The sequence below is a fragment of the Tachypleus tridentatus genome, chromosome 3 (assembly GCF_004210375.1).
Source record: "Tachypleus tridentatus isolate NWPU-2018 chromosome 3, ASM421037v1, whole genome shotgun sequence".
In the NCBI taxonomy this organism is placed as follows: Eukaryota; Metazoa; Arthropoda; class Merostomata; order Xiphosura; family Limulidae; genus Tachypleus; species Tachypleus tridentatus.
This window is the reverse complement of record NC_134827.1, coordinates 34,469,137-34,481,162: the sequence shown is the minus strand read 5'-3', so window position 1 is coordinate 34,481,162 and position 12,026 is coordinate 34,469,137. Positions and strand designations below refer to the sequence as shown.

The 12,026-nt window shown below is 32.2% G+C and overlaps 1 protein-coding gene across 2 annotated transcripts in view; it reads left to right on the top strand.

Moving 5' to 3' along the window:
• LOC143246675 (peroxidase-like) overlaps nt 1-2,747 on the top strand; it is a 100,779-nt gene extending 98,032 nt beyond the window's left edge. For both annotated transcript variants that reach the window (XM_076493750.1, XM_076493749.1), the window contains exons 15-16: nt 588-696; nt 1,790-2,747. In XM_076493750.1, coding sequence (XP_076349865.1) covers nt 588-696; nt 1,790-1,886 — 206 coding nt within the window. In that variant the 3' untranslated portion in view covers nt 1,887-2,747. The remainder of the gene's footprint in view (nt 1-587; nt 697-1,789) is intronic.
• Nucleotides 2,748-12,026: the final 9,279 nt, after the last annotated feature.

Genomic DNA, 12,026 nt, shown 5'->3' with positions numbered 1-12,026 from the left:
CGCATGGTCCCAGAAAGTATTCTGTTTCAAGAGTAAACAAAACGAAATCAACAAATATTTTTAATTATTACGTTTGAAGTTCAAAGGTCAAGCTTTGTTGTAGCTCACGGAGTGCATAATTCTTTTCGTGATTCACGGCATGCACACGTTTTTTATTGGCATCACGACAGTACAAACTGGTACGTCAATCATCCCTTATGTGACGTCATTTTATTACCTACGACTGACTGACAGATAACATACTACACTGTATAATACAGTAACCCTAGGATTACAAACTGCATAAAGAACATTAGCGGTTGTAACGTTTAATCATTAAACAATAACCAGTCTGAATGAATAACCAGATAATCCCATTTTGACAAATGCACTTCGAAACGTTTTCAGCTCAAAATATTTTTAAAAGCATCATTAAAGTCAGTTAGCTTCTACCCTGTTTTGTTTTCTTTAAATATATTGACTTTTAGTCGGACACTTCATAACTGAAAGTAACTGCTGTTGTTTAATTTTGTTTTTTCTAATTCTATTTTAGCGATAAATATAACAATATATATTTGGTTATTTTCCTCATTTCTGTTTAAACGCAGACCAACTTCATGAGATTAAGAAATCCTACCAGTCCAAACTTATCTGCGATAATGCCGATGACATACCTACTATTCAACTTTATGCAATGCGGCTCGCTCACCCCATCTAGTGAGTATTATTATAACTAAGTTATGTATTTTTTTATCTTAATAAACTAGATCTCCAGGAAACAATCAACAAATATGAGGTTTAAAACATAATTTTAACTCGAATAAAAGTATTTTATACAAACATTAAAGACTAAAATAAGATTAACTTTGTAAAGAATGTCTGTCAAATAAAGAAAATTATACCAAAACTTACACACACAACTTCACATAGGTCCATAAAGGTATTTTTCTTTTTTACATTAATTAATATGGTAAAACATATTTTAAGAAACTAGTGGCACTTAACTATGAAAATATATTTATCCTGCAAATGTTGTAAATTATTATACGACGTTTACATTACAACCAGCAACAGAGTCAGTTCTCATATTAACTTGTTATTTTTTATCTACATGAAACAAAATATAATTCACAGTCACACTAACTATAACATTTATTATCAGATAAAGTTTAATGTTTGACCTATAGAACGGCCCCACATGGCCAGGTGGTTAAGGCACTTGACTCGTAATCCGCGGGTTCGCATACCCATCGCACGAAACATGCTCGCCCTTTCAGCCTTGGAGGCGTTATAATGTGCGGTCAATCCCAATATTCGTTGGTAAAAGAGTAGCCCAAGAGTTGGCGGTAGGTGGTAATAACTAGCTGCCTGCCTTCTAGTCTTACACTGCTAAATTAGGGACGGCTAGCGCAGATAGCCCTCGAGTAGCTTTGCCCTAAATTCAAACCGAAAAATGCATTGTAATTATTAGATAGTTTTTTTGTTTTATACTACTATTTTGATTTGTAGATTAGCTTCATTATTTATTTGTTAAATTTTATGCACGTAATTTTCCTTAATCGAAACTTGTTCATAATGATACGCCCCCCTAGTGGTATGGCAGCATGTTTGCAGACTCACAACGCTAGACACCGGGTTTCGATACTCGTGGTGGGCAGAGCATATATAGCGCATTGTGTAGCTATGAGCAACAAACATAATATACCTTTTACGCTCCCTTTGTAAACAACAAAATAATTGTAAAAAAAGATATTTACTTTCAGTCTATAGGGAGGTTTAATAACCTGATATATTTCGTTTTTATCCACAGTAATCCGCGATTACCTTGTATAGAAATCCCTTCTATAGACCTGCGTTTCTGGCAAGAAGACCCTATTCATGGCGGATATCCGTTCAGGAGAAAGTAAGCATCACATATCCGAAATATGTCGTCGATCGTGACGTCACTTATTATTGAGATGATGTACGAGAAACGAAATTCCACACAATGTTCCTTTGGCTGACCATCGCTAGCGACATCTAGCTTGTTGTGGCACAGTATCTCCGTTAAAAGAGACATATTAAAAGTGGTTATCTTCTCACGTCTTTAGTTCTGTTTGTGTGTTAACGTTCTCTTGGACTTCTAACTGGACTCACGTTTAATCGGGTTTTCACAAAATTAATATCTGAAGAAGCAACGTAACAAAGTACTTGTTTGTTAAGAATGGTAAATAAACAGATAAAGCTGATCTAGTTTTAAAACCAAGTAATATTTGGACAACTTTACCAATAACTCTTTCTATCGTCTTTTCATTCATTTCTTTACCTTCAGATCACTGTGTATGGTTACTCTATAACTGGACAGGTCACTTTCTTTAAGATGGCACTACATAACTTGGTTGGCTAAAGACATTCAAGTCTGAAGTGTGAACAACCCATGTATTACATATTACGTATTATACTTACTGCTTCAGTCTATTTAAAACAAGAAATTGCTGTATTGGGTGTTGTTGTTGTTTTCTCCCGTTGGTGTTGTTAAATAATTATTACAAAACGCAGATCCATATTTAGCTTTTATATATATATTTTTCTTGTTAAATATTTAAACAAATTTAACAGTTACGGTCATAACTAACAGCTGTATTAGCTAATGTTGAATGTTCATGAAGACCTTATTTATAACATAACCTCAGGAAAGGGTACTGTGTTTTACGAAGTGCAGAGAGCAGAAAGTATAGTGTAAAGTAACTTTCAGAGACTCTAATAAAAGTGCAACTGTGAAAAAAATATTTACTTTGTTTATTTATTTTCAATGGTAAACATATAACATTTTCGATCGGATCAATATTTTGTATTATAGGGGTAAATAATATAAAGTATGGTTTATAAATTTAATTGCTCGAGCGAGAAGTGATTCAAAAGTGGCCTGTCTTCAAAATTAAAATTGTAAACTGGTGGTAGAAAAATGTACTTTTAAAAAAGACTGACGATGACGTTCTAGTAAAAAGGCTTAGAATGAGGTTTAGGAAATAAGCCTAGAATGAAGTTCTTCAAGCCTACTTTTCATGTTTTAACTAGGGCTTCGTTTAAAATCCTTGTCATACGGGTCATGGGTCAAAGGCTACGTCATTGTTTTGATGATTCGCAGTCAAAATTTTATTGAACTACTATCGTGTAAATTTATGTAATTAACTTTGTTATGAAACTGCAGATTGTAGTTCCAATTTTCATATTATAGATTATTCAATTTCTTTATTTAAAAGCAAATATTAAAAAATACAACTAAACATCGATTTTTGTGCGTCAAGTGGTATGTTGAATGCAGCACTGATTCAAATTAAATGTTTGTGATGCCAAAATACCAGTCTACTAAAACACAGCAAAGACAGGTCACTTTATAAAGGTCAGTTTTATATTCTTAAATGCGGTAATATAAGTGCACGTTCACCGCTCTATTGTAACTTCTGTGATGTTAGCCGGAATGGCTGAAAGGTCAATATAATAAAAATAATAAATATATATACGTATAATTATATAATAATATGATATTTAAGCTATTTAGACTAAGCACTTGTGTTCTCGAGATACAATATATAGTCATCCTAAAAAGAAAAAGCCTAATTTATATTTATTTCCTACTTCTTTATGGTGGTTACAAGATCGGTCAAATCTACCAAACACGCACAGATATTTTGATTCGATAGTGAAAAGTTTTTCTTTAAAAAATTGATAATTAACTGGAAGTAATAAATATTTCACGTGTGAAGAACGAAAACATTCTGATGCATAAAAATATTTTAATCTTAAAGTGAAAATTACTCTGAAGGTTGGATATTCAGCATTCTGAAAGAAAAACATTACGAGAAAATCTTTAATTTAAAAGATCTTAATACATAAATTAAAAACGTGATAATTTGCGAATTAAAGCCTTGAAATGTTTACGAACAACGAACAATCTGTAAAATGTTGTAAACACGTGCTTACATTATCAAAAAACATAGCATAATTACTCTCTTGGATACTTGCGTGGTTACGAGCGGGTGGATACGACCCATCCTGTAATGAAGGAGCGTAAATTGAATTGAATTTCATGAGTATTAGTAAAATCATTTGCTTGTAAAAGTTTATACTCGTTCTAATTAATTTGCGTAGACCATAGAGACTGAATGTGGTCCACTTATGGGAAAGTTTCCCTAGTCACAATACTAAAATTCGGGAGTCTATTCTCCGGTGTGGTAAAACACCAGTATCCTGTTGTGTGACTTAGCGCTAATAAAAACCGACAACACATATTCTATTTATTTATTTTAACACAGTTTTTAATTGAAGTATATATACTTAGGAAGATCTATCTTTATCCACAAAATTATTATATCCTTGTTCCACTTATTATCCTCTCTACTGTACGAACAACTTTATGACCATTATATCAAGTTAAACCACTCAATAAAGAAATGTAACACTGCTTAGGCCAAACACCTGAAAAGTCACTTTTTCATATGACAAATGTTATTATCTCATTAATAAATTATTTCCAACTCTAATTAATATAAATGTACAAGAACTTTCACGTAGGTGTACACAGGAAAAGCTTAGGTTTTAATTAGTATGGAAAATTTTCTGTTGGAGATCTTTGACGAAAAACAGTTATTGTTTTAATTAATTAAAAATTACAAAATTTTTTACCTTGTCAGAAAAGTATCATGTTATCCTTTCTGTACGATTTAAATGTGTATTCACGTATTTCTCTATGTGATTTTATGTTAATATCATATTTATTACACCGCTTCAGTTTTAGGAATATGTAACAAAACAGGAAAAAAATATTAATGATATAGTTACCTTAGTTTGTAGAATAGTTCTAGATTCTAGCGACCAATAAGTTTCAATGTTATAACCAACAATGAGAACAATGTTTAGGTTTCTAGGTTATAATTCTTGGTAGTATAAATTACACACTCTTGTAATTACTATACAAATTGTAATCTAAAATGAACAATATCTGGACAAAGGTATTATTATTGGATGCGACTATGTTAGTGTTCGAGATATTACTACGTTTAATGTTCGTGGACAAAATAGTGATAAACTGAATGTTATTTCTTTTTCACATTTCTCCTTATTGATTTAAAATTAGAGTAGTGTATAAATTAGAGTAGTGTATAAATTAAAGTAATGCGTAAATTAGAGTAATGTATAAATTAGAGTAGTGTATAAATTAAAGTAATGCGTAAATTAGAGTAGTGTATAAATTAGAGTAATGTATAAATTAGAGTAATGTATAAATTAAAGTAATGCGTAAATTAGAGTAGTGTATAAATTAGAGTAATGTATAAATTAAAGTAATGCGCAACCAGAGTAATGCATAAATTAGAGTAGTGTAAAAATAAAAGTAACGCGTAACCAGAGTAACGTATAAATTAAAGCAACGCGCAACCAGAGCAGCGTATAAATTAAAGTAACGCGCAAAACCAGAGCAGTGTATAAAGTAACGCGTAACCAGAGTATAAACCAAGCAGCGCGCGCAAATTAGAGTAGCGCATAAACCAGAGTAACGTATAAACCAAAGTAACGCGCAACCAGAGCAGCGCAGTAGCATAACCAAATTAGAGTAGTGCATAAACCAGTGCATAAATTAAAGTAACGCGCAACCAGAGCAACGCATAAACCAAGCAGAGTAGAGCATATAAAGAGTTAAAGCCAACGCGTAACCAGAGCAGTGCATAAATTAGAGCAACGCATAAATTAACGCATAAAATGTATAAATTAAAGTAATGCGTAAATTAGAGTAGTGCGCAATTAGAGTAATGTATAAATTAGAGTAATGCGTAAATAAGTAATGTATAAATTAGAGTAGCGTATAAATTAGAGCGTAACGAGTATAAAATTAGAGTAGTGTATAAACCAAAGTAATGCGTAAATTAGAGTATAAATTAGAGTAACGTATAAACCAAAGTAATGCGTAAATTAGAGTAGTGTATAAATTAAAGTAATGCGTAAATTAGAGTAGTGTATAAATTAGAGTAATGTATAAATTAAAGTAATGCGTAAATTAGAGTAGTGTATAAATTAGAGTAATGTATAAATTAAAGTAATGCGTAAATTAGAGTAGTGTATAAATTAGAGTAATGTATAAATTAGAGTAATGTATAAATTAAAGTAATGCGTAAATTAGAGTAGTGTATAAATTAGAGTAATGTATAAATTAGAGTAATGTATAAATTAAAGTAATGCGTAAATTAGAGTAGTGTATAAATTAGAGTAGTGTATAAATTAAAGTAATGCGTAAATTAGAGTAGTGTATAAATTAGAGTAGTGTATAAATTGCAATTCAGACCTATCGTTTGTTTATTTCAAGAAATTATCCAGGAATCCCATCAGAAATCCATAATTAATTTATCAAACCTAATATTAACACTAAATCTCTATCAGGCCAACAGTTGGGTTTAAAACTATATATATTAACGAAGTATTTCAAATAACTTGACTAAAATTATCGAATAAAATTTGTACCAGTTTCGGTACAATACACAAAAAACAGGTTAACCTGTTCTTAACCTGTTGACATACAAAAAGAAAGAAACAACCGAACTGTCGTTCTTAACCTGTTGACTACCAAGTATTTCAGCTGCTACGACAACTCCGAACCAAGTTCAAAATACAAATCTAATGCTTCTTCATTTTGTAACTTTTTCGTGACGCCATTTTGGATCGAAAGTGAAACAATTTGTAAGTAGGTCTGTACAACGTGTTCTATTCAATAATGTAACCAAGATCTAGGTCTGTACAACGTGTTCTATTCAATAATGTAACCAAGATCTAGGTCTGTACAACGTGTTTTATTCAATAATGCAAACAAGATCTAGGTCTGTACAACGTGTTCTATTCAGTAATGTAACCAAGATCTAAGTCTGTACAACGTGTTCTATTCAATAATGTAACCAAGATCTAGGTCTGTACAACGTTTTCTATTCAATAATGTAACCAAGATCTAGGTCTGTACAACGTGTTCTATTCTATAATGTAACCAAGATCTAGGTCTGTACAACGTGTTCTATTCTATAATGTAACCAAGATCTAGGTCTGTACAACGTGTTCTATTCAGTAATGTAACCAAGATCTAGGTCTGTACAACGTGTTCTATTCAGTAATGTAACCAAGATCTAGGTCTGTACAACGTGTTCTATTCAATAATGTAACCAAGATCTAGGTCTGTACAACGTGTTCTATTCAATAATGTAACCATGATCTAGGTCTGTACAACGTGTTCTATTCTATAATGTAACCAAGATCTAGGTCTGTACAACGTGTTCTATTCTATAATGTAACCAAGATCTAGGTCTGTACAACGTGTTCTATTCTATAATGTAACCAAGATCTAGGTCTGTACAACGTGTTCTATTCTATAATGTAACCAAGATCTAGGTCTGTACAACGTGTTCTATTCAATAACGTAACCAAGATCTAGGTCTGTACAACGTGTTCTATTCAATAACGTAACCAAGATCTAGGTCTGTACAACGTGTTCTATTCTATAACGTAACCAAGATCTAGGTCTGTACAACGTGTTCTATTCTATAATGTAACCAATATCTAGGTCTGTACAACGTGTTCTATTCAATAATGTAACCAAGATCTAGGTCTGTACAACGTGTTCTATTCAATAATGTAACCAAGATCTAGGTCTGTACAACGTGTTCTATTCTATAATGTAACCAAGATCTCGGTCTGTACAACGTGTTCTATTCTATAATGTAACCAAGATCTCGGTCTGTACAACGTGTTCTATTCAATAATGTAACCATGATCTAGGTCTGTACAACGTGTTCTATTCTATAATGTAACCAAGATCTAGGTCTGTACAACGTGTTCTATTCTATAATGTAACCAAGATCTAGGTCTGTACAACGTGTTCTATTCTATAATGTAACCAAGATCTAGGTCTGTACAACGTGTTCTATTCTATAATGTAACCAAGATCTAGGTCTGTACAACGTGTTCTATTCAATAACGTAACCAAGATCTAGGTCTGTACAACGTGTTCTATTCAATAACGTAACCAAGATCTAGGTCTGTACAACGTGTTCTATTCTATAACGTAACCAAGATCTAGGTCTGTACAACGTGTTCTATTCTATAATGTAACCAATATCTAGGTCTGTACAACGTGTTCTATTCAATAATGTAACCAAGATCTAGGTCTGTACAACGTGTTCTATTCAATAATGTAACCAAGATCTAGGTCTGTACAACGTGTTCTATTCTATAATGTAACCAAGATCTCGGTCTGTACAACGTGTTCTATTCTATAATGTAACCAAGATCTCGGTCTGTACAACGTGTTCTATTCTATAATGTAACCAAGATCTAGGTCTGTACAACGCGTTCTATTGTATAATGTAACCAAGATCTAGGTCTGTACAACGTGTTCTATTCTATAATGTAACCAAGTTCTAGGTCTGTACAACGTGTTCTATTGTATAATGTAACCAAGATCTAGGTCTGTACAACGTGTTCTATTCTATAATGTACCAAGATCTAGGTCTGTAGAACGTGTTCTATTCTATAATGTAACCAAGACCTAGGTCTGTACAACGTGTTCTATTCTATAATGTAACCAAGATCTAGGTCTGTACAACGTGTTCTATTCAGTAATGTAACCAAGATCTAGGTCTGTACAACGTGTTCTATTCTATAATGTAACCAAGATCTAGGTCTGTACAACGTGTTCTATTCTATAATGTAACCAAGATCTAGGTCTGTACAACGTGTTCTATTCTATAATGTAACCAAGACCTAGGTCTGTACAACGTGTTCTATTCTATAATGTAACCAAGATCTAGGTCTGTACAACGTGTTCTATTCAGTAATGTAACCAAGATCTAGGTCTGTACAACGTGTTCTATTCTATAATGTAATCAAGATCTAGGTCTGTACAACGTGTTCTATTCAATAATGTAACCAAGATCTAGGTCTGTACAACGTGTTCTATTCAGTAATGTAACGAAGATTAACATTATTCAATAACAAAATCCATTTTTATTTTACCATTATTCATGTCTTTTTGCTGTTTTGGGAAATGTCGATACTAGTTTTACGAGTTTCGTTTCTTGTTACTGTTTCGTAATATAATTTCCTATATTCTGATTGATTCAAAAGCTTGCTATTACAGTTCTAATTAATAAATTTATCACTGTGACAACACTATTGCTACATTTTACTTGTTACTGACCTAATCTCAATATAATGTATGTATTTTTAATCCACTCTAATTTTAATAAACAGAGAAAAAAACTGCAATTTGTTGTGTAGTAATAAACGTTTGATTCCTTGTATGTAGAACACATTCCAGTAACAATACGATTCATGTATTTTGTTCGTTTCAATAAACTTTGACAGTGTTTGTTCTTCAGACGCCTGAGCTATTTTCTTTATATGTAGATACATTTAAGGCAGCGTATACCTTTACTGGAATATTATATCATTGTTATAACTCCTCTCATCGTAACAATACCCCGTTATTACTAGAACACTCTACCATTCTTACAATACCCCATAATTACTAGAATACTCTTCCATTGTAACAATACCCCTTATTACTAGAACACTCTACCATTGTTACAATACCTCATTATTACTAGAATACTCTTCCATTGTAACAATACCCCTTATTACTAGAATACTCTTCCATTGTTACAATACCCCCTTATTACTAGAATACTCTTCCATTGTAGCAATACCCCCTTATTACAAGAACACTTTACCATTGTTACAATACCTCATTATTACTAGAATACTCTTCCATTGTAACAATACCCCTTATTACTAGAACACTCTACCATTGTTACAATACCTCATTATTACTAGAATACTCTTCCATTGTAACAATACCCCTTATTACTAGAATACTCTACCATTGTTACAATACCCCCTTATTACTAGAATACTCTTCCATTGTAGCAATACCCCCTTATTACAAGAACACTTTACCATTGTTACAATACCTCATTATTACTAGAATACTCTTCCATTGTAACAATACCCCTTATTACTAGAACACTCTACCATTGTTACAATACCTCATTATTACTAGAATACTCTTCCATTGTTGTAATACCTCATTATTACTAGAACACTCTACCATTGTTACAATACCTCATTATTACTAGAACACTCTTCCATTGTAACAATACCCCTTATTACTAGAACACTCTACCATTGTTACAATACCTCATTATTACTAGAATACTCTTCCATTGTAACAATACCCCTTATTACTAGAACACTCTACCATTGTTACAATACCTCATTATTACTAGAACACTCTACCATTGTTACAATACCTCATTATTACTAGAATACTCTACCATTGTTACAATACCTCATTATTACTAGAACACTCTACCATTGTTACAATACCTCATTATTACTAGAACACTCTACCGTTGTTACAATGCCTCATTATTACTAGAATACTCTTCCATTGTAACAATACCCCTTATTACTAGAACACTCTACCATTGTTACAATACCTCATTATTACTAGAACACTCTACCATTGTTACAATACCTCATTATTACTAGAACACTCTACCATTGTTACAATACCTCATTATTACTAGAACACTCTACCGTTGTTACAATACCTCTTTATTACTAGAACACTCTACCGTTGTTACAATACCTCATTATTACTAGAACACTCTACCATTGTTACAATACCTTATTATTACTAGAACACTCTACCATTGTTACAATACCTCATTATTACTAGAATACTCTACCATTGTTACAATACCTCATTATTACTAGAACACTCTACCATTGTTACAATACCTCATTATTACTAGAATACTCTACCATTGTAACAATACCCCCTTATTACAAGAACACTTTACCATTGTTACAATACCTCATTATTACTAGAAAACTCTTCCATTGTTACAATACCTCATAATTACTAGAACACTCTACCGTTGTTACAATACCTCATTATTACTAGAATACTCTTCCATTGTTGTAATACCTCATTATTACTAGAACACTCTTCCATTGTTACAATACCTCATAATTACTAGAACACTCTACCGTTGTTACAATACCTCATTATTACTAGAACACTCTACCATTGTTACAATACCTCATTATTACAAGAACACTTTACCATTGTTACAATACCTCATTATTACTAGAACACTCTACCATTGTTACAATACCTCATTATTACTAGAACACTCTACCATTGTTACAATACCCCTTATTACTAGAACACTCTACCGTTGTTACAATACCTCATTATTACTAGAACACTCTACCATTGTTACAATACCTCATTATTACTAGAACACTCTACCATTGTTACAATACCTCATTATTACTAGAACACTCTACCATTGTTACAATACCCCTTATTACTAGAACACTCTACCATTGTTACAATACCTCATTATTACTAGAACACTCTACCATTGTTACAATACCTCTTATTATTACTAGAACACTCTACCATTGTTACAATACCTCATTATTACTAGAACACTCTACCATTGTTACAATACCTCATTATTACTAGAATACTCTACCATTGTTACAATACCCCTTATTACTAGAACACTCTACCATTGTTACAATACCTCATTATTACTAGAACACTCTACCATTGTTACAATACCCCTTATTACTAGAACACTCTACCATTGTTACAATACCTCATTATTACTAGAACACTCTACCATTGTTACAATACCTCATTATTACTAGAATACTCTACCATTGTTACAATACCCCTTATTACTAGAACACTCTACCATTGTTACAATACCTCATTATTACTAGAACACTCTACCATTGTTACAATACCTCATTATTACTAGAACACTCTACCATTGTTACAATACCCTTATTACTAGAACACTCTACCATTGTTACAATACCTCTTATTACTAGAACACTCTACCATTGTTACAATACCTCATTATTACTAGAACACTCTACCATTGTTACAATACCTCATTATTACTAGAACACTCTACCATTGTTACAATACCTCATTATTACTAGAACACTCT